The 27,745-nt window shown below is 47.7% G+C and overlaps 1 protein-coding gene across 1 annotated transcript in view; it reads right to left on the bottom strand.

Annotated features, from left to right (window-relative positions):
- RGMA (repulsive guidance molecule BMP co-receptor a) overlaps positions 1–26,954 on the bottom strand; it is a 35,849-nt gene extending 8,895 nt beyond the window's left edge. The window contains exons 1-2 of the mRNA XM_083586812.1: positions 26,744–26,954; positions 16,705–16,820 (exon numbers count right to left, since the gene is read on the bottom strand). Coding sequence (XP_083442938.1) covers positions 16,705–16,820; positions 26,744–26,757 — 130 coding nt within the window. The 5' untranslated portion in view covers positions 26,758–26,954. The remainder of the gene's footprint in view (positions 1–16,704; positions 16,821–26,743) is intronic.
- Positions 26,955–27,745: the final 791 nt, after the last annotated feature.

Genomic DNA, 27,745 nt, shown 5'->3' with positions numbered 1-27,745 from the left:
CAGCTGCCCCCAATTGCTCTGAGTCAAGAACCCTGCTGGATCAGGCCAATGGCCTATCTAGTGTAGCATCCTGTTCTCACTGTGGCCAATCAGATGCCTGTGGGAACCACACAAGCAGGACCAGAGGACTCTCCCTGCCTGTGGCTTCCAGCAACTGGTATTCAGAAGCATTTACAGTGGTACCTCGGGTTAGGAACTTAATTAGTCCCGGGGGTCCGTTCTTAACCTGAAAGTGTTCTTAACCTGAGGTACCACTTTAGCTAATGGGGCCTCCCACTGCCGCCGTGTGATTTCTGTTCTCATCCTGAAGCAAAGTTCTTAACCCGAGGTACTATTTCTGGGTTAGCAGAGTCTGTAACCTGAAGCATCTGTAACCCGAGGTACCACTGTACTGTCTCTGGCTGTGGAGGCAGAGCACAGCCATCTCTGGCTAGTGAATCGGTGCAGTCTAGATTGTGGGGATCCTGTCTTCTTTGTCTTCCCACCGCTCCCCCAGTCTCCCATCTGGAATCTGGGCAGGGCTAATGCCTGCTAGCCGTAACTCCATCTCCTCCCCTCCTCTCCACCCACCCTCAGGGCAACATGCTCCGTACAGCCAGCAGCTTTGGCGCAGCTCTGGACAAACGGATTTGATCCGAAGCCAAGAAAACCCTGTTTGTTCAATTTCACATAATCCATTTTCCATCAACTCACAATACATCTGCGTTTCGGCCGCGGATGACTTAGCACAGGAGCTGGCCTCGCTGGCTCCAAATGCTCAGGGAGAAGGAAAAACTGAACCACAGGACTTGGGGGTGCAGTGGGGGGCAGGCGGCGGGTGAGCCAAACGAGAGGCTGCCCTGTGCCACAGTCTGCGCAAAAGCAAATCCAGTATTATCTGGCTGTGTGCACGGTCTGAGTCCGCACGGGCACAGAGGATAAATAAATGCAGGATGTTGCTGCAGGCTTTAATCCCGGGATGTTTGTGTTTGCTTTTCAAACGGCCACGTAACCATTACACACATCGAAGATAGGCTTCCCCAAGCTGGTGCCCCACAGATAGAATCACATAATTGTAGAGTTGGAAGGGACCGCAAGGATCATCTACTCCAACCCGCCGCAATGCAGGAATCTTTCACCCGTGGGGCTTGAACCCACAACCTTGAGATTAAGGGTCTTATGCTCTGCCGATGGAACTATGCTGCCTGATGCCTGGGAAAGTTGTAGTCCAAAACATCTGATGTGCAGCAGGCTGGGGAAGGCAGCTCTAAGCTTTAGCATGGTAGCCTGCATATTTCTCTTGCATTTCATTGCCTTCTAACCCAGTGATTGCCAAACTTGGCCCACCAGCTGTTTTGGGACTACAACTCCCATCATCCCTAGCTAACAGGATGATGGGAGTTGTAGTCCCAAAACAGCTGGAGGGCCAAGTTTGGCAATCACTGCTCTAACCTCACTGCTTGTCATGCGCAAGATAAACCCATGTGCTGATCTGCCAATGAAGTGAACTTTAGTCTATGACAGTATCTGCCATAATGCATTACAGTGGTACCTTGGGTTACATACGCTTCAGGTTACATACGCTTCAGGTTACATACTCCGCTAACCCAGAAATAGTGCTTCAGGTTAAGAACTTTGCTTCAGGATAAGAACAGAAATCGGGCTCCGGCGGCGCAGCGACAGCAGGAGGCCCCATTAGCTAAAGTGGTGCTTCAAGTTAAGAACAGTTTTAGGTTAAGTACAGACCTCCGGAACGAATTAAGTACTTAACCCAAGGTACCACTGTAATTGGTCCAAAATACATACATCAGCTCCAAGGCTGGCATATATTTTTCCAAGTTTGGGGGTGTGAATACCAGTTGCTGAGAATAACAAGTGGGGAGAGGGGCTGTTGCACCCAGGTTATGCCAGAGGCTGTGAGAACAGGATGCAAGGCATACAAAAGGCAGAGAACATCAGGCCATCCACACCATACATTTAAAGCACTACCCCTTTTAAGCAGCCATGGCTTCCCCTAAAGAATTCATAGAATTGAAAGGGAGCCCAAGAGTCATCTAGTCCAGGCATTCCCAACCTGTGGCCCTCCAGATGTTTTGGCCTACAACTCCCATGATCCCCAGCTAATAGGACCAGTGGTCAGGGATGATGGGAATTGTAGTCCAAAACATCTGGAGGGCCAAAGGTTGGGGATGCCTGATCTAGTCCAACCCCCTGCAATGCATGAACCTTTTGCCCAAGATGGGGTTCAAACTCACAACCCTGTGGTTAAGAGCCTCATGCTCTACCGACTGAGCTGTTCCAACTGCTGCGTATTATATGAGAGGGAGACAACCTCTTCCCTATACACTAGCTACTGTTGCCTGGAGCCTCCCTTGCCCCAGCCCTCCTGCCCTGGTGGTGATTGATGCCTGCTTTGAACAGCGCCCCTCCATAGGCATGGAAGGGCTGAAAGGGACCCACAGGAGGCAGGCCGGTCCTGCCAATGACCAGAGCAGGAATGAATGGGGTTTGTGGGCCGGCCCTGACAGGCCATTAAGCTTCTGAGCCTTTGAACTGCTAATCATTGAGCTGAAGACCTTTGCCAAAGAATAGGGCGATTATCACAGGCTTGTTTGCATGACAAAAAATCAGGGAGCAGGGGGAAAGGGTCCCATAAAACTGATTTGAAGGGGGGGAAAGAGACTGGGGGAAGGGTGGGAAGACCCCCAGAGACCCTAGCCAAGGGGTTGGCTGAAGGAAGAGAGACAATGAAATCTGCGAAATCTTTTGGGTGAAAAAGAAAAGGAGGACTCCAATACAGGCCAATAAAGTTACCACCACGTGCAAAGGAATCGGGTCAGATTTCAAGAGCAGAGGGAGAGGCGTGAAAGTAGAGGAGGGGGTGAAAACAGAGCCAACATTCCTTACATGGCAATTTTTATTGTGTAATGGAGCAGAGGTTGCAGGGTGCAGAGAGCAAAGAATCTTTTTCGGAGGCAGGGGGGCACCTGGAAGATTTTAGGGCTGGGATTCCACAATGTTCTTGACATTTGCATCCTTCCTGCCTTTCCTCATAAAGCGGGGCTGGTTTTCCCAGCCTGAGTGACACATTCCCATGTGGACAACTGGGCAGCATGGACCAGAAGCGAAAGTGGGCAGAGGACTGGTAAGGAATATAGTCTGAGGAGAGTCTCAAGACCTGGATACAGAGAGTACCTCACCTGTGCTCTAAGGAGCTGAATATCCCTCCTCACTTAAACCCAAGTTAGTTAGATTTTTTTAAAATTCCTTTAAAAACTAAAGAGATGTTCCGCAAGGATGTGCCCTATGGGAAGCTGGCTTTGGAGACCAGGCCCGTTAAACAGTATGCAAATTTGAGAAGAAGGTTGGCCACATCAACCTCACCCTGTGGTTGCAGAAAAGAGAGATAGTCAGGTTGTGCACCCACAGCAATGACCAGAGAAGGAATGATGGTGGGGAGGAGTGCAGAGAGAAGAAACACCGCAATGCATCTGTAGCAGCACAACTGGATGCCTTCATCTGCCCCAGCTGAAACTAAACATGTCTCTCCTGCATCGGTCTCCACAACCACAGCAGGCGCTGTAACCTTCGAACAGTCTGACTTCACCCCCAAAGGCCCAGCCCCCTCAAATACTTTATTGTGGGGGCCGAAGCCACCATGGCCCCTACGAGATGGTGCCTAAGGACCAGAACATGGTTCCTCTAGAACACAGCATCTCACTTCCAACTTTTCCTCACTCTGTTTTGGGACTACAATTCCTATCATCCCTGACCACTGTTCCTGCTTGCTAGGGATGATGGGAGTTGCAGTCCAAAGTTGGAAGCTGCAGTCCAAAGCCTGAAGATCCAAGTTTGCGAAACCCTGAGCCAACAATCAAAGCAAGGCACCCTCATAGGCAGGGAGGAATACCCCCCCCCAAAAAAACTCCATAAGGTAAACTTCAAAGCCTTTGGAAAAGGAGTGTTTATAGGAAGTGAAATCATAAACCCGGGCTTGAAAAAATGATTTTTCCCTTTTTTACATTACAGACCTGAATGGCACCACCAAGTCCATGGCTGATATAGTAGACCATTTTAAAAGAGCGTTCCCCCCCCCCTCCACAATCTTCCCTTAGCAGCTAGAAAGCAACAAGGGGCACTTCAAGACAGTCCCAATTTTCAGGCAAGATTCAATCACATACCAGCAACGTCAGGTTGCACAATTACAGCTGAATGGGAGGTCTTGCACAATGAATTTGCTTCCCTCCAAAGACTGGATTTTTTTTTGCGATAAGGAAAGTTACCAGAAAGTGTGGGGCAACACCTTCGTTGATGCAATGTCATCTAATCTCTGTGCAAACAAATCAGGATGTGTGCTTGCTATACAGCCATTGTTTTCTATTCTTTCCCGAAAACCAATCAGAGCAGATAAAAAGGCCACTTGGAAATGCCCCAGGCCTGGCAAAGATTGGTTTATGTGCTGCCTGGGGCTGATCGGAGCTCTAGTCCAAAACATCTGGAGGGCACCAGGTTGGCAAAACCTGGAGAAACAGCTGCTGTGATGGCAAAACCTTTCACAGTAAGACCCTTTTTTTCTCACAGTGATGCCTACCCTGTGCCAACTCAGGTATATCAGGAGGACCCACCAATATAGTATTTTAGGCAACTAGTAAAGATAAAGGTTTTTCATTTTCTGTTCCTATGTTTTAATCCCGATTGCCCTTTTTGGAATTGCTACTATAGTTTTGGCTTTGTTTTTTAAAGTTGATTCTTTGATGTTATGACAGGGTTTGGAAGCAGGGATTGCAATATATATTTTAATATTGTTATGATGTCTGGATTTGCTAGATGCCTTGAGTTTCTTCTGAAAATCAGGTGGGATGCAAGTTAAAATAAAATGATTTTTTTAAAAACCCTTGTTCTCTACTCTGGGTGCCACCATGTGTAGACACACAGTGCAGATTCTATTGGATTCTTGCAGTAAACAATCTTGCATTATGGTGGGGATTTTGCATATAAATAACACCTGCATATTTCACTCCAGCTCCAGGGACTTCAAGAGGCTTCAGCTTGCCTCCACCATGAAATTATTGGCAGGAAGATGCTTCATTGTGGGAACTCATGCTTTTGGATTGTTCAGCTCAACTCAATGCGCGCGCGCGCGCGCACACACACACACGTTTGCTCTGCCTTGCACACATGCAATCCCAAAGGAGTACAGGAAAAGAGCCCCAGGCACATAACTCTCAACAAAAACAAATGCATACAACAGATCACTGCCAAAACATTGCAGCATTCTCAGGCGGAGGTGTTGATTCCAGTGAAGGGTGGGGTATAAAGGATCAAGAGCTGAAGATTAAAAAAGAAGAATAAAAATGGGTGTCTGGCAGAGCCCAACAACTTGGGCTTCTCAGCAAAATCGAGAGGCAAATCGTTTGCGGGAAATGGGTTTCTGCTGATGTCCCTGCACCGCAAAACTCCCTTCCTGTCCCCACTCCCTTAGAAACTCACTGGAACATCTTTCAGAAGTGCTGAAGTATTATTGCAAGATCTAGTTGTCTAAGCAAGAGCTCATCTGGAAGCGGAGAGGTTGGTGTGGGAAAAAGTGCACTTTTAAGGAGGGCTTCATGTGTTAAGAGAATGTGTCAGCAGCATTCATCAGCCAAATATCCATGCCAATAACCTACGCAAGTTACTAGGCCACAGTTTTTAGCCGATCGTCACACCTGCCCAGATGCTGTGACCAAGAAAGGAGGAGAACTGGATCCCTTCAGAGCTGAATCTTAAATAGCCACAGCAACTGGCGATTTACAACCTTGATTTGAAGATGGTTATCCTTTCAAGTGCACATCCAAAGCTTGCGTCTAGGACCATGTCTGGGTCCCCTCTCTGTCCCCCTGTTCCTCTCATAGCCCTTCCCTTCTCCTCCTCTCCTGACACCACCTATTAGTCAAGATGGCTACATTCTACCTCCACAGTTGGAGGCGTTACTGCCTCCGAATGCTGGTTGCTTGGAATCCCAGGTGGGCAGAGGGCGGTTGGCCATGGGCTTAACCACAGGCATCAGGTCAGCCAGCGGGAGAACAGGATGCTGAGCTAGATGGGTCATTGGCCTGATCCTGCAAGGCTTGTCTCGTGTTCTTATCTGTGGCTATCACTGACAGGGAAGCCGTGAGTAGGAGGACAGCAAGCCAGGCAGCTGTTACTACATCAGATCAGATCATCCAGCATCGCCCAGAGTCGTGTTCTCACACAAAGCCCTCCGCAGTAGGGAGGGGAAAATCTGTCCATGTTGGTTTCTCTCACTTTCTCATTTTTTCCTTTCTCATTTTCCTCTTCTTCATCAGTTTTGTAACATTTTTTTTTTCTAATGAAAAGGCATACGTTTCCCTCTGCATTCCCAATGCACACATTTTTTCGCCCCTAATATCGTGCATTTTTATGGTGCATTCGTTGGGCAAAAGATTCCTGCATCGCAGGGAATTGGACTTGATGCGATCCCTTCCAACTCTACGATTCTGTGATTTTAAGACTCTACGATTCTCTAATATCACAAATTTCACAAACATGCATATTCTCCTGTGCACACCTTCCCATAACATGTGCTTTTTTGCACCTCCTTTTTTCGCTTGAAAGTGGCATCGCAACATTTAGAGAAGCAGAAATTTTGAAGGATAGCTGCATTTCAGTTTTATGTGGACTCAGGTTTTGATTTGGCAGTTGAACCTATCTACCCAGCCACCCAGGGCCATCCTCACGCCTGAGGCATTCTGTTGGTGCGCAGAGTTGTAGTTCTGGGAACAAGCGCACTAGCTCTGCCTGCTTGCCTCCTGTACCTGCGGAGGTTCACGTTCCCCTGGCAGAGAAGGCTCCATCCTTCAGACTGCAGCTCTCCAATTGGCAGAGAGCAATGAGAACGGCAACTGGGGTTGCTGAGGCAGAGCAAGTGAGCTTCTCCATCCAGTCACCCCTTGCAGGCTGGCTTAACACACTGGACCGCAACAAGCCAGACCACAGTGCTCCATGCACTGGTAACTCCTCTGCTGCATTGCTTGCCTATTTGCTACCAGGCCGGTTCTTGGGTTCATTCACAAAGGCCTGAACAACTTGGGCCCAAAGCACCTTAAAGACCATCTGATCCTTCAAGCTCCACCTTGATCACTGAGACTCTCCAATGGGGCACTGGATAGCTCACTTGGATAAAGTGTGGTGCTAATAACGCCAAGGTTGCAGGTTTGATCCCCATATGGGACAACTGCATATTCCTGCCTTGCAGGACATTGGACTTGATCCTCAGGGTCACTTCGAATTCTATGATTGTAGGATATCTATGATAACTTCTGGAGATCCCCATGAAGCCCCTGAGGTTTGGTTGACCTTGGGAGTGATTTTTTATTGTGGCAAGCACTGCCCTGTGCAGACCCTCAGCAGCTTCTCCCTGCCTTCTTTTAGATGTCTTCTGAAAACTGTATTGTTTAGACAGGCCTTCACTACGAAGCCTAAAAACAGATGAAGACAAAGATCCTCTTCCATGTGGTTTCCAAGGGTATACTGCATCTGAAACTGGAGTTTGAACTAATAGTCACTGATAGGTCAAGTCTTTTCCCTGCATTTGAGAATCCCCTACCAAAGTGATCTCAGCCAGTGGCCATCATCAAAACGCCTGGCAGTGACTTCCATAAGTAGTGTTAATGAAGGTCCTTCCTTTTCTCCACCCTGAATTTATTTATACACTCACCATGCATAATCTGTTGGGGTGGAGGACCTTGACCCAGGACCCCCGTTTTGCTGGCAGCCCTGGGTTTCTTACACTATATCCTTGCACCTTTACACGACATCAGAGAACACACTGCCCAGAAGGAGCCATTTCTCTGGGACGGAAGCAGAACCTTTTTCGTGGTGACTCTAGTCTATATGCCTTGGAAGTGCTCTCCCCAAGGAGACTTCCTTGCTATCACTTTAGGTCAGTGGTGAGGAACTGGAAATCACCCTTGAACTGTGATAATGCCCCTTGCTTGCCTTGATGAGAGGTGTGTGAGCATGTGAGGAAAATAGCCCTACTGTACAAAGGTAAGATTCATGTTTGTGGCCCCACCCACCGCTGGCCAGTGCCCCCCCTCCCAAGATTGCCCCAGAGGACAATACAGCCCCCAGGCTGAGAAATGTAAGCTCCTCCACACCTAACTGAGGAGCCAGGCAAAAAACCCTTCCGTTTTCCCAGGCTTATAAGAACAGCTAACGTAAGCATTTAATTATTTTTTAACTCTTAAGAGCAATTTGATTTTGCCATCCATTTGAATGGGCTGTTGTTGCTTTAGTTTAGTTTAGTTTTCTTTGTTGGCTGTGTTAAGTCAGAATGCATCCATCTGTATCAGGACTGCTGTATTGCAGTGTTAGTGTTGATGCACCCTGTTCCTGGGACTGTGGTTGGTTTTAGCTCAGCGGCTCTCAAACTACCGACCACTCGAAAATCACAGAGGGTCTTGGTGGACCACTTAATAATTTGCATGCCTGTTGTAGCAACTGTTATGTGCTGTGTTAGATACTGTATGCTTTTTAATTCTGGTTTTTACAGACACACACACACTGTGGACCACATGAATAAAGAACTAATTGTGAACCACAACTTGCTTTAGACCTTTGTTTTAGACTGCTTCAGTATTGCATCTTAAATTGCTGTAACCCACATTGGGACCTTACGGCAAAGGGTGGGTAACAAAGTGAATAAATCACCATCATCATTGTACGTTATTTGTTTGTTTGTTTTTGTTTGTTGTTGTTGTTGTTGTTAAATAACAATAAATTATTATTATTATTTCTTACTGCTCTGTTAGCTGCTCTGGGAGCATAACTGTAATTTGAAGGTTGGGGTATACAGTGGTACCTCGGGTTACATACGCTTCAGGTTACATATGCTTCAGGTTACGGACTCCGCTAACCCAGAAATAGTATCTCGGGTTAAGAACTTTGCTTCAGGATGAGAACAGAAATCATGCTCCGGCGGCGCAGCGGCAGCAGGAGGCCCCATTAGCTAAAGTGGTGCTTCAGGTTAAGAACAGTTTCAGGTTAAGAACGGACCTCCAGAACGAATTAAGTTCTTAACCCGAGGTACAACTGTAAATGATAAGTAAACACATCAAATAAGTGTGTGAACTAGCGGTTAACAAGGGACAAGGGACAAGGAAGGCTATTATGGATGTCTTTATGCACAACTTTGTCGCTGTCATCTGCCAGGCTTTTCTGTTGGAAACCACAGTGGGCATCAGGTATGACAGGATCATAGAATTGTAGAGTTGGAAGGGACCCTGAGGATCATCCAGTCCAACCCCCCTGCAAGGCAAGAATATAAAGCTGTCACTTTTCCTTTGATCTCATTCAGCATGGCAGCCCTTATCGCTATTATTACTAGCAGCGATTGTTAAATAGAAGCTCTGTTACTCGAGGCACTAGCCCTCGGCTATCTGCTCTGGCTTGCAAGCTTTCAAAAAGGCTAGAAACAGTAGGAGACAGAACAGGTAGGGAGGTCCTTTGGCATATTCCACCTGTGCAATCCTGAGGTTCACTTCCCACTGCCAAATTACCCCCATCAAATTTTACTGCCTGGCAGTACAGAAGGGCCATAGCTCAGTGGTAGAGCATCTGCCTTGCAAGCAGAAGGTCTCAGGTTCAATCCCCACCATCTCCAGGGAGGGCTGGGAGAGAACCTTGCTTGAAACCCTGGAGAGCTGCTGAACTAGAAGGACCAGTTGTCCGACTCCCTACATCCCTATACAGTAGTACCTCGGGTTAAGAACTTAATTCGTTCTGGAGGTCCGTTCTTAAATTGAAACTTTCTTAACCTGAAAGCTAACTTTAGCTAATGGGGCCTCCCACTGCCACCAGAGCACGATTTCTGTTCTCATCCTGAAGCAAGGTTCTTAACCCAAGGTACTATTTCTGGGTTAGTGGAGTCTGTAACCTGAAGCGCCTGTAACCCGAGGTACCACTGTATAGCTCCCATGCTTGTGGTTGTGAGGAGAGAGTCAGTCCCACACACAACGTCCTCCCCATCGCAATCACACGTGTGTGTACATGTGGATGCATACATGCGAATGAGCCTTTGTAGTTATGTAGCCCTCTGGCAAGCGGCCCCTGACTTCTCAACCATTGCTGCATTTGGCCCTCGGGGACATAAAGGTTGCTTGCCACTGCTCTATAAGAGTAGCCAACCAGCACTTTCTGTGCTAACAACCCTGTGACGTCACCCAAGAAAACACATCTGCCTTGGAATTCAATTCCACCGCAATGACACCAACACACCCTGTGGAAGCCCTGGTTAAACGGACAATACCTTCCCGGATGTGATCATAGGAAGCTGGCTTCTACCGAGTCAGATCATTGGTCCATCTAGCTCAGTACTGTCTACACTGACTGGCAGCAGCATGCCAAGGATTCATGCAAGGGGTCTCTTCCAGTCCGACACGGAGATGCCAAGGACCGTCTAGCAGGGGTCAGCAAACATTTTCAGCAGAGGGCAGGTCCACTGTCCCTCAGACCTTTGTGGGGGGCAGACTATATTTTTTTGGGGGAAATGAACTAATTCCTATGTCCCCCAAATAACCCAGAGATACTTTTTAATTAAAAGCACACATTCTACTCATGTAAAAACACCAGGCAGGCCCCACAAAATAACCCAGAGATGCATTTTAAATAAAAGGGCACATTCTACTCATGTAAAAACACGCTGATTCCTGGACTGTCCGTGGGCCAGATTTAGAAGGCGATTGGGCCGCATCCGGCCCCCGGGCCTTAGTTTGCCTACCCATGATCTATAGTTCTCTTCCGTCCATTTCTGTTCAAAATGGATGCAAAGCTGTGCTAACATTTACTCTAGGCTGGGTTGTTCTTTTTTATTATCATTTTTTTTTAAAAAATGGCACTGTTACGGGATTTCCATTCTTAATTACGATATTTGACAATTGCAGGTTGCAGAGCCTTTAAAACTATTTTACGAGCAAATCTGAGTCCCAGTGAAAGGAGCCGGGGCCCGGTGCTCATTAAGCTGACGAGTGAGAGCAAATCCAGCTCCTCCGAGCCAAGCGAGCTGCGCCAGGGCCTCAGTCCCGCTTCCAGCCTCTCGCCTTCATGTACCACAACCCCAATTTTGCAGCACCCTCCTGTGGTTTTTGGCTCCTACGTCTCCCTTCCCAAAACCCTGCCCACGCAGCTCATCCAAGGCAACAGATGATCTCCCGGTTCCTGCCACCTCTCCTCCACAACCTGTCCGTCCTCCAGGCCAGTAATTCCAGTCTCAGTGACATATTTATGCACACACCCCCATACTCAAGGATGAAGACCTCCCCAGGATCACGTCACTGCGAAAAGGTTTACGCTGCATGGGTGTTGCAGTTTTGCTGCCAGACCAGGCTCAATATTCTTTTGTTAATTCACAAAGCTCTAAACAGCATAGGCTCAAAGCACCCTAATGATTGCCTGGTTTCTTATCCTTCACCTCCACCACTGAGGTCTTCTGATGGGACACTTCCAGTGATAAATTCTTTATTTCTTATTCCTTGGATATATATCTTGCCCTTCCTCCCAAAGGAGCCCTGGACGGCAAACGGATACACGATTTATAAACAAAACCCTTCAAAAACAGCTTAAACCTTCCAAAAACAATGACCCACTAAAAACATCTAAGAGCAGTTACAATTTGAAACATTCTGAAGCCAGTTAAAAACATTATTTCATCCAATCTTAGGGTTGCCAAGAACGGTATTCTTCAGCCACCTGGGTAAACAGGAACATTTTCAAATTCCTTCTGAAAGTAACTAATGATGGAGACAGGTGCAACTTAGAAGGGAGGGCATTCCGCAACCAGGGAACCACCACCAAAAAGGCCCTGCCACAGGTCAGCGCCAACTTTACAGCCCCTAATGGTGGCATCACCAACATGACCTGCCAGTCACAGGGCTGATATTGAAGAAGGTGCTCTTTTAGGTACTTGGATCCCAAACTATATAGGGCTTTCTATGACACCACTAACACCTTGAACTGGGCCCAGTAGTTCACCCGAAGTTTATAGTGTGGCAAGTACAGTGGTACCTCGCAAGACAAATGCCTCACAAGACGAAAAGGTTTTTCATTTTTTTGCGTTGCTTCGCAAGACGATTTTCCCTATGGGCTTGCTTCGCAAGACGAAAACGTCTTGCGAGTTTGCTTCCTTTTTCTTAAAGCCGTTAATACCCAGCGAATCCGCGCTCCACAAGACGAAAAAATCGCTAGACGACACAACTCGCGGAACGAATTAATTTCGTCTTGCGAGGCACCCAATACAAGTTTGGAATGAGCCATCCCTGCTCGCTTTTAGACATCTTCTAAAGACAGGTAACTCGCAACTTACATGCATTTAACAAGCACAATTTCAGGTTTACGCATTTGGTGGGCGGCCAGCTGAAATCACACAAATTAAACACACACACACACACAGCAGAAAGCTTAAAAGCTGTTCACTTTGCATGGGAAAGCTAGGGATGGTTGCGCCGGGGGGCGGGGGGCGGGATAGAAGTTCTGGTGTTGTTCTGGCTATAAGTGATTTCAGCTTTTATGCACAGTACCCAGAATATAACCCCCATGCAATCTGTGAGTCATGTGTATTATTCAAACAGGCCTTGGAGAATTGGAGAGTGTGCACCAGTCAGGTCTCACAGAAACGTCTGACATTTTTATTGAAATACAGTGTCTGCATAACTGCCTTGTGGTATTGTACAGGAAAGTATGATTTGTAAATGTTTAAATAAATCAACAAAAATCAATCTACAAATAAGGGCTGTGTGTCATGCGCTGGCCAAGTCAGATTGCAGATCCATCAAGGCCACCGCTGACACTCTATGGACCAGCCTTCCCCAACCTGCTGCCCTCCCATCATCCTCAGCCCAGCAGAGTCAAATCATCAGGAGAGTACTTGGTAGCAGAAGGGCTCAGTATGGCCACATTCACACCACACATATAGATGTGGACAGGGACCTAAAGAATAAAGAACCCATTTCATACCCGTTAACATCAGCAAGAGGAACTGTGGCAAAACCCTGGGAGACATTTGATTCAGATAACTTACGATTACCAGTATTCAAAAGTCTGGCAAACTGCTCTTCTAGAAAACTTCTACCCAAAAGTTGAAAGTAGCTAGAGCATATGCTGTAAGAGACTGGTGGTGGTTTTTTTTTGGTCATAGGACATGACTTTTTATTTTATCTACCAATAAAGAAGTCTGTAGCCATATGGCCTCTCCTGCTTATTCCAAAGGGTAGATTTTGTGAAAATATGTTCAGGTACGTTTCTGTTGAACTACTACTAATTGGGAACAAAGGGAAATAATGATGTTAACTCTTCGTTCCTTCATTTTTTCCCCATTTGGCAAGTCTGTATGTGAACTCCTTAGTTTAAGGAAGTGCCAAGTTGCACAGAAAACATTTTAATTGTTTTGTCTTCTGCCGGATCTTATATTACATATGATTTTGGCACTTTGTTTTCTTGTTATTTCTTTTATGTAAAAGTTTCCCTTTTTTGCTATAATTTACAATTTTTTAAAGAAAAGTATGCCCATATTCACAACATGCATTATAAACATTGTGGTGCTACTTTAAACCACCATGGCTTCCCTCAAAGAATTCTGGGAGCTGTAGCTTAAGAGTGCAGAGAGTTGTCAGGAGGTCCCTATTCCCCCTCACAGAACTACCATTCCTGTAAAAACTGCTGTAGAAATTGTAGCTCTATGAGAGGAATAGCAACTTTCTAACAACTCTCAGCACCCTTAGCAAACTACAACTCCCATAATTCTTGGAGGTGTGGTGGAAACCATGAAGTGTTATCATAGTTCTTTAAATATATGGCATGAATGCCTCACAAAAGTGCTTTACAATTCTTTGTTGTGCCCAACAGACTCCTTTGAGAAATGATTTTAGAGTCACCGAGAAAATCTCTTTCTCTGTGTGTGTGTGTTTAAAAGCTTTCTTCTTTCTGATGTGCTCTCAAAGCAGGAGCAGAACAGGGGAAGCTCTCCACTCTCAACCTTTCAGAGATGTGACAGAACTGGGCCAACAACACTCCCCACTTTCCTTTCTCCTTTTATATCTTCTGAGAAGGGAAGCACAGCAGAGGCCGTTTTTACCAAAAGGAAGGCCTGCATAAAACTTCCCCCACTAAACAGCTGTTCCCAAGCTAGGAGTGGAGCCTGACCACTTAAGTGAATTTCTAACTGAGCAGGATTTGAACTCAGACCGGCCACTGCTGAGCACAACACTCTGTTAGCTAGGAGAGAGAGAGTCTGGCTGCTGGGTCAGGCGGGCAGCCCATCTAGTCCAGCACCCTTGTTCTTACAGTGGCCAGCCAGACACCCCAAGGGAAGACTGCAAGAAGGACTCAGTGTGCAACAGCAATGCTCCCCACTTACGATTCCATGGTTAGAACATAGCCATGATGACTAGAAGCCTTTTCCTCCATGAATTTGGCTAATTCTCTTTTGAAGCCAGTGCAGTTTTGCAGTGTACTATCTCAGAACTATTAAGAAGCTGTGTGTATGTGTCAGTCACTAGGAGCAAGACAACTAAATCCTACACCATCCTTGTAGGGTAACACAAACCCCCTAGTCGTCATTCCCACCCCAACTCCCAACCAACACAGACTACTGACAAAGGGAGGCCCCGGAGCCAATCGTGATTAATACAGCTTAATTGCCGCAGGGGTGAATAATAACGAATCGCACACAATCTGCTGCACATCCCAGATCGAAGATCAAGTTCCTTCTTGCAAGGTGATCTCCGGCTCCAGCACGTTTCTCAGGGAAAGAATTCAATAATATCTCAGATCAGATAGCACCTTCCCAGCAAATCTGCATGAAGGGGAGGGCTGGCTTGTGCACACACTTGGAAAGGCAATTCCAAGGCTGCGGAACCGAGCTCTCTCGAGTTTTTCCAAAGCATTTCATCGGAATTGCTTCAGTGTGTGAAGGCTTGGAACGGATTTGAAGTGGGGTGGGGGGAGAGAGAGGAGAGATTTTTTTGCTACATGATCAACCAAGACAAACACCAAATAGTCAGGGTGTTGCTTGTGTGTGTGTGTGTGTGTGTGTGTGTGTGTTTGTTTTAAAGGATACTTCCCTCCCCCCCATCCAATCACTTCACACTTTGCAAAGAAGAGTTTTGCAATAAATCAATATACGCACAAATGGCAGTTATACCAGGAGCTCCAAGCCCTAGAGCAATTAATAATTCCTTCTGCTCTCTGCGCCCCCCCCCACTTGCCTCAACGAAAAGGGGGGGGGGGAGAGAACCTTCGAGGTAAAGAAACTGGAGAGTTTTTGGAAGGGAACAACTCTCCCTGTGTGAAGTTACTTTCCCCTCCCCCAACAAAAACAAGCTTTCATAGCTTGAAGGAATTTGCAAGCAAGAATCCGGCAGAAACACGGTGGAAAAGCCAATGGGGGGATTCATTGGAAACAGATGGCGTTTTCAGCTGTGATTCTGAAAACCCGCTCCTTTTTCTGACACCGTAAAAACAAACCATGGGATTAAAGGTGTGTGTGTGTGGGGGGGGAACCGATGGAGAGGAGGGGAGCGAAGGAGGTAGACGCAAATGTTAGCAGAGAAAAGCTTAACTCTGGCTACTAGAGAAAACATGCAAATTTGCAACAGCAAATAAGTCAGGCTACAGGTCAATAATAATAAAGAGGCGATAAAAAACCTGCCAGTGTATCCCCCTCACAGCGGGCAGCCCCCCCTCTTTTTTTCTTGCTTTGCAATATTGAGTAGATATTTGCATTCAGCAAAGGTTTCCAACTTAGCAACAAGTGGCAGGTTTGAGCAAGATCAGTGCATCTGCCAACATGTCCCAGAAAGAAAGGAAGAAAAATGTGTCAAGAGGTTCATTCCTTGCCTATCTGGGACCCCAGTCTTGGATCTGGTTTATTCTACATCGCAGGTATAACACAGCTGAGCAACACCACCAAACCCAAATTTAGGTACACACATATATTCCAGACATGCACATGTAAACATTTGGTTCAAGAACTTTCCCAACCAAAATCACTTGAAAATATCCTTCTCACCATCCCTCTGGCTTTTAAAAGTCTATAAGTCAACATTTGCAAAACAAACAAACATAAGAAACAAGGTGCCAAATGGTGTGTTTTTTGATCTTTCACTCATGAGGAGGAGTACAAATGCTTTCTCTCGATCTCGCAGCCATCGCTAAAGCCTTTAACGGAAGAGTAAGGTAGTAGTCAGGGATCCCCTTCTGCTTCTCTGTCGCAGAGACGCGCAATTCTCACATGGGCACTCAAGCAAAATGCTCTGGGGACGGAGAACCCATGGGACGGGGAAACTTTATCGGTGCCTTTTGTTAGCTCTGAAGCCCAGCTACAAACCACCCGGATCCATCTGCCCTCTCAGTTATGCTGAGCAAAAAAGGCATCTTGATGTGGCGGACAAAAGTCTCTAGGCTAACCGATGCGAAGCGAAAGAAATTTGCGAAGAGGTGGGTCTGGTGTGCCTCTGATCGATTCAGGCTGGGTGCCTGAACACCACCAGGTTTTCCAACATGTGGCTAAGTGCTGTGAAATGAGAGCAAATGGGAGGCCCACAGATTGGGGGCTTGAGGGAGGGTGGGAGAGAAACCGAAAAGGCAGTTCTTGGAAAGCTGGTTCCCCCCCCACAAAGATTTTTTTTTTAATGCAAAACAGAAAAAAGCGGGGGAGCTGGTGCTCCTTACCTGTTGGGAAGACGCAGAGAGAGAGAAAGAGGGTCTGGATCAGTCCAAGGGCTTGGCCGCTTGCCCCTTTCCCCATACCCATCCATCCAGCTTCAGCTCTAACCACTAGCCTCTCCCTAGAAGAAGAGTTTTGGTTTGCAAAAGGAGAGAGGGAAAAAGAAAGAGAAAGGTAAGAAGGAGGGAGGAGCGGGGAAAGAACTCAACTGAACAGGAGAGGAGGCATGGAGGGGAAAATAAAAAATAAAACACCAGCACCAGCAGGACACAGAGGGGAGGGGGAAACCGGAGCCTGGCTCTGAGCGGGGAACTCCAAGCGCCCGGGCAAGAAGTGAACAGCGCGCACCGAATTCCACCCGCCTCGTTCTCCCTGGAAAACAGCCCCAGCCATCAATCACCGCGCGCTCCCTTCCAATGCGTAAAGTCTTGCTCCTTGCTGGCAGGGCCTGGCCACTCAGAGGCCTGGTCCCGCCCGCGTAGTCAAGGCACGTATCCGGTTACAGAGCCAACGTGAAGAAGGGGGGTTGGGAGAGAGGAGAGATGTGTTACAGCTGGATTCCAGCACTCCATCTAGAGACAGAGAAGGCTCCCCCCCCCCCCCGCCTCTCTCTCCAACACCCCTTCCAAAGGAAGCAAGAGGAGAAGGAGGGCAGCTCTGGGGAAGGGCTGTGGCGCAGCAGGGGTAGAGCATCTGCTTTGCATGCAGAAGGTCTCAGGTTGGATCCTCAGCGTCTCTCTGGGTAGGGCTGTGAGTGGCCCCTGGCTGGAGATCTGCTGCCAGTCTGTGCAGGCAGTACTGATCTAGATAGACCAATGGTCTGATTCAGTCCAAGGCAGATTAATTGGCATGGGGTTGCAGCAGATAGGGAGAGCATCGGCTTTGCATGCAGAAGGTCCCAGATTCCATCCCTGGCATCTCCAGGTAGTCCTAGGAATGCCCCCAGCCTGAAGCCCTGGAGAGCAGCTGCCAGTCAGTGTAGATGGCATTGACCTAGCTAAGTCACCAGTGGGGGAACCTTTGGCCCTACAGGTATTGCTAAACTACAACTCCCACCAGCTCTAGCAAGCATGGCTAATGGTCAGGCGTGATGGGGAGTTGTAATTCGATGACATCTGGAGGGTAAAGGTTTCCCCCATTGCTGGGCTGAGTAGAAGGCAGCTTCCTAGGTTCCTGTGCAGAGGCCCCCAAGCCAAATCTGGCCCTGGCTGTTTGGTTTCATCAGCATCGCCAGCACACACGCCCAGGACCAAGAGGGAAGAGATGGCTGCAAGATTTGCCAGAAGTCTGCTTTCCCCAGATGTCTGCTTCAGTCAAACTAGTTGCTGAAAGGGGACATGTTAATATGTCAACATGGGGAAAAGAGATATTGGAGGATCAGACTAAATGTCCATCCAGTCCTCTGCTTCCAACAGAGGACAGCTGTGTGCCTCTGAGAAACTCTTAAGGCAGGGCACGGAAGTGTCAGTCATCTCTAGGAGTTTATTCTCAGCACTGGATATTCGGGAGGGTCCATTGCCTCAGCTGGGTGGATCATAACAGCCTAATGCCATTAAAAATGGGGCAGAAGAAAGTTTTGTCACCGACGCCTTACTTTTATCATCCTTGTGTTGGAAAACAAATGCAAGGGTCAAGGTGTCATTAACAGCCAGGGGGGCCGTGTGGCTTGTTTTACAAAGGTAAGTCCTCTGTTTGAAAGGCTGTCAGAGGACAGTCCTCTATCTGAAGGCGTTGTCTGCCCAAGTCCAGTTTATAGATAAGGAATAATGAAGAGTGAAGGGGGCTGTGCAGTTGTCCATCAACAGCCTGTGCCTGGATAGCAAGTCAAGCTGCTGGATGCAGGTCACCCAAACATAGCCTGACCTACTGTTTTGCCATGTATTGCCATACCAAGTATTGCCATGCTTTTTAAAATCACAGTAATTGAGTGGTATTAATGTGGCACAGATGCGGGTGGCGCTGTGGTCTAAACCACAGAGCCTAGGGTTTGCCGATCAGAAGGTCGGCAGTTGGAATCACTGTGACAGGGTGAGCTCCCGTTGTTGGTTCCCTGCTCCTGCCCACCTAGCAGTTTGAAAGCACATCATAGTGCAAGTAGATAAATAGGTACCACTCTGGTGGGAAGGTAAATGGCGTTTCTGTGCGCTGCTCTGGTTCGCCAGAAGCAGCTAGTCATGCTGGCCACATGACCCAGAAGCTGTTTGCGGACAAAACACTGGCTCCCTCGGCCACTACAGCGAGATGAGCGCAGCAAACCCAGAGTCATTGGTGACTGGACTTAACAGTCAGGGCTCTTGGGGCAACAATGCCTTTACAAAGAGGGTTAGACAAGCTCAAGGAGGATAAGGCTGCCAGTGGCTACTAGCCACAATGGCTAGGCCACAACCCTGTGTGTTTGAAGGCAGTATGCCTCTGAATATCAGCTGGTGGAAATCACCAGGGGGAGACTTGCTGTTGCTCTCAGGTTCTGCTTGGAGGCTTCCCATAGGCTTCTACCTGACTGGCCACTGCAAGGACACCATGTCTGGCTACATCAAACTCGGGTCTCCAGCTGTTGTTGGACTACAACTCCCACCATCCCTAGCTAGCTGGACCAGTGGTCAGGGATGATGGGAACTGTAGTCCAAAATCAGCTGGAAACCCAACTTTGGGTTAGATTGACCATTGGCCTGATCCGTTAGGGCTCTGAAATATACTCGGAGTCGAGTGTGGATTTCATGCTCTTTATTCAGCTCATAGTAATGAGGAATGGAGATGTTTCCCCGAACTGTCTGCTTTATATACATTAAATAATGGGCCCCACATGATTGGCTAATTCCAGGTTTCTCCTATAGGCCAATCAGGTTGCGGATTCACTCCCACCTGGAGTTGGATTGGGTGGCTCCTGTGGACCAATCAGACTGCTGCATTCTGAATCCTACTGTTCTAGGAGCAATCAGTCTGCTGCAATTTGGATCCTATTCAACGCAGTACATAACAGGCTCATTTTATGATCTTAAGCCTTTCCTTGCCCACACCTCCTCAGCAAGACCCAACCACACACAAAAGGGCAGGAGGAGAGCCTGCTGGATATAGGCCCATCTAGTCCAGCAGTGGCTTTGGGAAGGCTGCAAGCAGGACAACAGCAAGCAGCAAGCAACAGTGACTCTCCCCTCCTGCTACTCCCAGGCAAATGTTATGCTGATCGTAGAGGCAGAGCATGCCGTCCTGGCCAGTAGCCGAGGGACAGTGGCCCCTTCACCAACCTCCTCCCTGACAGGGCAGAGAGATATTTGCAACAGAACAAAGCCTTCCTTGTCAACACAGCTTGGCGGCGGGCACTGCACTTGCCTCCTGCGGGAGACCCGCCGTTACAAAACGAGATATAAACTTCACACATCGCAGGCTTTATTCTAAACCGTTCATCAGAGGGTTGGCTGGGATTCTCCCTCTGTATATTTTGTTCTCTGTAGGGAGCAGTCTGCCGTGCACCCCCCTCTCTACCATTCCCCCCTCAGAGCCAGTCCTAAACAATACCCTCCCCTTTGCACACATTTCACATCTCAGCAAACCTCTAATAAACAACTGGGCATCATCGGTGCGTGGAACCGGAAGGGGAGGCTATGAAGAAAATGTATCCCACTGTGTTACAAACCTGGAGGATTTTTCAGCTGTAAAACAACCCAGAAACAGTGGCGTAGCGTGGGGGGTGCAGGGGGGGCCGGCCACACCGGGCGCAACATCTGGGGGTTAGGGTTAGGGTGCGCAAATCCACAGGTTAGGGGGCGCAAATCCACGGGTTAGGGGGCACAAATTACTTGCCTTGCCACGGGTGCTGACAACCCACGCTACGCCACTGCCCAGAAAACCCAAAGATTTAAAATGTGGCAGTTGAAAAAGCCTCTTCTTACAGAATCAATCATATGGGTGGAATGATGAGAAATGAACACTGCTCTCCAGGGCCAAATGGTCAGATTCCAGTTTTGGGGTTTCCCAAAACTCCCCCAGAAAAATGGCAAAGGCTCTCTCACAAAGAGGAAAGGCAGGATAATTTCATGGGACAAACATTCAGTGTGCTTTGAGACTCCTTAGAGTAGTGATAAAGCAGGATATCAAATCCAAACTCTTCTTCTCCTCCAAGGATTTTAAACGGCAACTCAAAGGTCTGCATGCTCCATTAAGACACGCAGAGCTTGACACTACAACCAAAGTGTATTTAGGATCTGGGTGTTGAGGCAACGAGGTCTGGAAGTAGGAACTCTCATTCAGAATTCTTATCTATTTATTTGATCTCCATCATAAGATCTCAGGGCGGTTCACAAAATGAAATTTATGGTTCTCAACTGACTAGAAAAAATGCAGCCTGGCCTGCTCCCGTGCCTTAGCGTCAGCTTTGATTTGCTGAAATCAACCAGTGAACTTTTTCACGGTGTAGAGATAAGCACCGCCACTGGCTAATTCATTCATGCTTAGCTGCTGGTAACAGCACAGGAACCCAGGTCCAGTAAGAAGCTGGCAATCTAATGCAAAGTTGCTTTAACTCAGAGGTGGAGAACCTGCCTCATTCCCTAAGTTCTTGGACTCCAGCTGCTCCCATCCCTCACCATTGGCCATGCTGGTTGGGGCCGAGGAAATTTAGAGCAGAACAACATCTGGAAGGCCACAGTTCGCCATCCCTTCTTTAAATGAATGCCAAAGATTATCGAGTTAGCCACGGTCTAACAAAAAGCTAGTTGCATTCATCATTGCATTGATACCCCATGTCCCTTCCAAGGAGCTTAAGGAAACATACATGGTCTTCAATTTTATCCTCACAACCACCCTGTGAGGTAGGTTAGGCTAAGAAACAGTGATTGGCCAAAGGTCACCCAGTGAGTTTCATGGCTGGCTGGAGATTTGAACCCGGGCTTCCCAGGTCCCCATCAGACACTGGTTTGTCTGGTCTGTATTTTTTTTCTGAACAAAGAGTTGATGTGACTTCTGGTCAAACACAGTCCTCACCCCACAAAAAAAGCACCAGCATGATGACTACATTTGAAGAGAAGTCAAATCAATTATGTGGCTTGTTCGCTGTTTTAAAATTACAAGTGGTTGCTTTCTTCCTAAGCTTAAATACAGTTTGAGGTTCATTGGTTCCCAGTAGATGGCACTGCTCTCCCTGGTCTGCTTGCGGGGGTGGGGGTTGGGGGCAAGAAAAAGACCTGCGCCTTGAATAAATGCAACCCTAAGCCTCCTTAAACCACATGACATAACAGCCGTTTGTGAGCTTCCCATTAAAATCTCAATTTGGGGAAATTGATTCCACCTCGAAGCAATTGCAATGCAATTACTCCTACAGGCAGCAATCAAGAATCACATCTAAACAACACCAAACTTTCATCTCTTGCCTGAGTAACACAAGCAAGAACGTCATACTCTCCCAGACACAAACCTTTGCAAGCACAAAATAATGCAGATTTATTTAAGAAACTAATAAATATTGCTATAAAAGGAGGGGGGGGAGATCACTGCCTTTGTGACTTCTTATTAAATGTCTCCCTGTGAATTCTTATTAAATGCCACTAACAGCTGACATGATAGAGTGTGTTATGCTTATATCAGCTCCAATTACCTGTGACAGCTACACTGAACCTCCATAGATAGGTGCACTATATCTTTAAGTACCAGGTGCAGGAGGTAGTTAATGTGTTCATTCTTCACCTCCATGTGCTGTTTGTGAGCTTCAGCAGATCACTGTTGGAACCATAATGTTCACCAACCTGGTGCCCTCCAGATGTTTTGAATGGAGGGCAACAGATTAGAAAGCTGCTCTAGGTGGATCTTTGGTTGTGGCCCATAGAATTATACAATTGTAGAGTTGGAAGGGACCCTGACGATCATCTAGTCCAACCCACTTGCAATGCAGGAATATGCAGTTGTCCCCTACAGGGATCAAACCTGCAACCTTGGCATTATCAGCACCATACTCTAACCAACTGAGCTACCCATCTTATACTATCCTTAATGCTTTGCTCTTACAAGCCGCTTGATCTGCACATATTTGTAAAGAGCTGCTAGCTTCTGTTCATCAGGTTGCCATTAATGGCAGAGGCTTCCTGTCCTCCATAAGTTGGCAACCCTATTTGACATCTGGACTTCCTGCAACCAGCGGGCAGCTAGCATGCATTTATCAGTTAATAACTGTCAGGAAAACTGAGCTTTACTCATCTGAGTTCCACCCTTCCACCACCTGGGACTGTCCATCATGCTGTTTAACTTTGCACTGCATTTAACACCCCCCCTTACAATTAGTCATATAAATCAGGAACAATGAACCTGACAGTAACTGTATCCTGCCTCCTGCCCAGTGCCATTTGTAAATGTACATATTTCTATATGTATATATTTTTATATGTTGCTGCTTCTTTTAATGTGAAAGCACAACCATATATTTTTTTTTTGGGGGGGGGCAAGTCTTTCCTGCAGGGGCAGCTAACCTGTGGCTCTCCAAATGTTGTTAAGACTGCAGGCGGGATTTCCAAAACTTGGGTTGCTAGCTGTTTTAGACTACAATTCCCATCATCCCTGACCACTGGTCCTGCTAGTGAGGGATGATGGGAGTCGTAGTCCAAAAAAACAGCAGTAGTCCCAAGTTTGGGAAACCCTGGACTACAGTCCCCATCACCCCTGACCATTGGCCTAATTGGCTGAGGCTCAGTCAGAAAACATATGGATGACACCAGGTGCCCCAAAGAGTATTCATTAATGGTTCCTTGTTATCCTGAGAAAAAGTGACCAGTGGGGTGCCTCAGGGTTTTCTCCTGGGCCCATTGTTGTTCAACGTCTTTATGAATGACTTGGATGAAGGAATTGAGGGGATGCTCATCAAATCTGCAGATGACACCAAACTGAGAAGGGTAACTAATGCCGCCGAAGACAGAATCATAATTCAAAATGACCTTAACGGATTGGAGAACTGGGTCTAAGCTAACAAAATGAATTTCAATAGGGACAAATGTAAGGTTCTGCACTTAAGCCAGAAGAACCAGATGCACAAATATAAGATGGGGGACATCTGGCTAACTAGCAGCACATGTGAAAGGATTTTTGGGTCACAGCGCACCACAAGCTTAACATAAGTCAACAGTGTGATGCAACGGCAAAACAGGCTAATGCCATTCTAGGCTGCATCAGAGGCACAGAGCTGTCCTTTGTTGGAAGCAGATGGCTAGGATAGGTGGACATTTAACCTGATCCCCCAATATATCTTTTCCCCATGTTGACATATTAACAAGTCTCCTCTCTGCCACTAGTTTGACTTCGGGGAAAGTAGTCACATGGAAGAGGAAACAAAATTGTTTTCTTCTGCTCTGGAGGGTAGGATTCGAACCAATGGCTTCAAGTTACAAGAAAGGAGATTCTGACTAAGCATACAGAAAAACTTTCTGACAGTAAGAACTGTTCAACAGTGGAAAGGTCTTCCTTGTGAGGTTGTGAGGAAGTTTTTAAGCAGGCATTAGATAGCCATCTGTCATGGATACTTCAGATGAGATTCCTGCATTGTAGGGGGTTGGACTAGATGACCCTCGGGTCCCTTCCAACTCTACAATTCTGTTGCACCTGGGAAGGCCTTTTCCAGCCTGCACCCCCCCCAAGTCTCCAAGCTAACCTCATGGCTACAACACCAACCTAATTTCTGGATTTGCCCCCCTCACTTTCATCCCAATCTCCCCCTGCTTTGTGCAACATCTTGTCTGGTTAAGAGACCCAGAGAATTCAAATGCTTGCCCCACCGCTGTGACATTGTGGTTTGTCCCAATGGAGTAGGGGTGGCTCACCAGCTGTTGCTGGACTGCAACATCATCCTTGACCAGTGGCTATGCTTGGTGGGGTTGATGGGAGTTTGAGTCCCACAATACCAGAAGATACCCTATCCCTGCTATAAGGGCAGCCCACTGTGAATTTGTGAGGGGGGGGGGACAAGTCTTTCCTGCAGGAGCAGCTGTTCCACTCAAGGGGTGCCAACTTGAATAAAATATTAGGGGGGGCAGGTAAGCCCAGTCCCACATAATCAATCACATGATGTGGTGCACACACACCATTTGAACGGCAATGGCCATCAACTTTGTGGGGGCAGCCCCCTCAAATATTTTATTTGAGGGGCTGAAGACCCCTAGGAGTTGACTCCTATGGATCAATCTTTGCAACTGCAGCCATGTGCATGTTGAATTGCAAGACAATCCTATTATTATTATTTATTGAATTTATATACTGCCCTATACTATTGAGAAGGGACGCGGGTGGCGCTGTGGGTTAAACCACAGAGCCTAGGACTTGCTGATCAGAAGGTCGGCAGTTCGAATCCCCGCGATGGGGTGAGCTCCCGTTGCCTGGTCCCTGTTCCTGCCAACCTAGCAGTTCGAAAGCACATCAAAGTGCAGGTAGATAAATAGATACCGCTCAGGCAGGAAGGTAAACGGCATTTCCGTGTGCTGCTCTGGTTCGCCAGAAGCGGCTTAGTCATGCTGGCCACATGACCCGGAAGCTGTACACCGGCTCCCTCGGCCAATAAAGCAAGATGAGCGCCGCAACCCCAGAGTCGGCCACAACTGGACCTTTACCTTCTTACTATTGAGTTTGATGAGTAAGTTGCACAGGCCTGCAAGTTTTAGAATGTCCACCGTCCCCAGTTTGGGGCCCTCCAGATGTGGTTGGACTACAACTCCCATCAGCCTGACCATGGCCATGCTGACTAGAGGGAGCAGGACTTCAACAACCTCTGGAATACCTCCGGTTTGGAAGCTGAGAGCAATTCTCCCCTAATGCTGCTAAATCTCACTCTTTCAGCGTAGCAAGCAAGCAAGCATTAAAGAGGGAATGTGGAAAAATACTTCGGGAGGAGGACTTAATATTGTACAAATAGGTATTATGTTATTGCAGATGAATCAATGGCGACATGTTGTTGTTTTTAAACACCACTTGTGAGATCCCCCTTCCCGCCCCCAAAGGGCAAATCCAGAGGGGGAATCTGTTTTAAATTCTAAATTGGTGATTGCACAGTCACTCAGGACTCATTTGGTACCCGGCGCATGGAAAATGGCAGTGGAGCAATGCGTGTCTAGCGTGCCCTAAAATACATGCCTGCTGTAAAATGTCATGAATGTCAATGGGGCAGGTTTGTTTGGAAATAGGAGTAGGATGGAAGATTTGAGAGGTATGTGAGAGAGATGCATTTAGTATAGGAACACAGGCAGCGTCAATTTAGGTGGCGGGAATAGAGAGTGGAAGATCAAGGAAGATATCTGAGCGGGTGGGGGAGAGGGAGGAATACCTGTCTTTTTCTTCTCTTTTCTTAGGAAAACAGAGTTGTATAGTTTGCATGCAGGCTCCAGCATGACTAAATTTGGAAATGGCAGAGGGCAGGGGGAAATAGGGAAAAAGATATTTTCAACGGGAATCACGCTTCAATTCGAATCGCTGTGCTGACATTTCCTTAGGAGCAAGGAATGGGAGCAAAAAAAGGGGGGCTGGGATACGGAGTTTTAAATCGCGGATCTGTGCCTGGAGAGAGCGGGGCAAAAGATAAGTGTGGATCAGCTCCAACAAGGAAGATGTCCAGCTAACTGCGCAATCCTATGTCTACTCAGAAGTCAGTTCCTATTGCATTCAACGGGACCTAGTCCCAGACACATCTGTTCATATCACTGCAAAAAACTGACTATATTAAAAAAAGAGAGTGAAACTCAATTCCAGCGGAATGCAAACACCAGAGTGATCCTCAACAGGTTCCGCGTGCAAATCGGATTAGGGGAGAGGGAGGAGGCTTTGCATCGGAGAGATCAAGTGTCGAAAAGGGAGTTGGAAAAACGGAAAGTATGCAATTCAGCCTGAGAAGCAGGAAGCAACGGAGAAGGGAATTTTCCTTGGGGGGTGGAGAGAGATGCAATTAGGAAAGGTGCAAAGAGGGCATTACCTCTTTTTTTGTTTTGTTTTCCCTTCATACCCCCCATTAGACCTTGCATGCCGGAAATTCCCCAGTCCCCCCTCCCGCACGCCCAACATTATCACCCACCCACCGCCGCTTACCTTAGCCGCTGCATGAGCCTTGCACCTGGAAGGGAGGAGAAGGGCTGGAGCCAGCTGCAAACGCCCCTCGGATGCACGAGACCTGGAGAGGGAGGGGGCAGATGTGCAGGATGGTCCACGAGAGAGCGAGCCCCTCCTCCTCTGCAGAACCTGCTGCGCCCCTCTCTTCCCTGTAGAGATTGCTACGCGGTGCCCCTCTTCACCCCACCCCACCCCTTTAGCAACCGCAGGAGCGAGCAAGGAGGTCTGGCATCTTCTGTTGTTGCACCAGCTGCATCTCTCTGCAAAAAAAGAGAGAGAGAGGAGAAAGGGAATCGCAGAGCGATTCTCAATGCAGATCACTCGCTGAGGCTGGGAGCCCAGATTAGGTAGGCAGGCAGGCAAGCAAGCAAGCAAGCGAGGAAGATGCGCCTCTCTTGTGGCTCTCCGTGGGTTAGGGTGAGGAGGCGAACTATTTGCAGAACAGGCAGCAGAGGGGAGGTTGGGGAGGGCAGGGGGGCTGCAGGCAGGGCAAGGGAGAGAAAGGTGGGGAGTGGGGCCACGCCCACCAACTTAGATGGCTTTAGAAGAGGATGTGGTGACTCCATTGGGGGATAAGGCTAACAGTGGCTAGTACAGTGGTACCTCGGGTTACATACGCTTCAGGTTACAGACTCCGCTAACCCAGAAATAGTATCACGGGTTAAGAACTTTGCTTCAGGATGAGAACAGAAATTGTGCTCCAGCGGCGTGGCAGCAGCAGGAGGCCCCATTAGCTAAAGTGGTGCTTCAGGTTGAGAACGGACCTCCGGAATGAATTAAGTACTTAGCCCGAGGTACCACTGTACTAGTCACTACGGCTGTGTTCCGCACCCACAAATGCATGTAGGATCAGGATGCTGGGAATCGCAGAGTGCTGTTGTTGCGCTCAGGTCCCTATTTCCAGTTGGGGTGCCTAGTTGGCTGAACTCGTCAGGCCCCTGGCCTGATCCAGATGCAGGGGGTCTTTATTGCTCTCTGAGG

Source organism: Podarcis filfolensis (genome assembly GCF_964270895.1).
Source record: "Podarcis filfolensis genome assembly, chromosome: 14".
In the NCBI taxonomy this organism is placed as follows: domain Eukaryota; kingdom Metazoa; phylum Chordata; class Lepidosauria; order Squamata; family Lacertidae; genus Podarcis; species Podarcis filfolensis.
The sequence above is the reverse complement of the archived record's forward strand: the minus strand, read 5'-3'. Positions and strand labels throughout refer to the sequence as shown.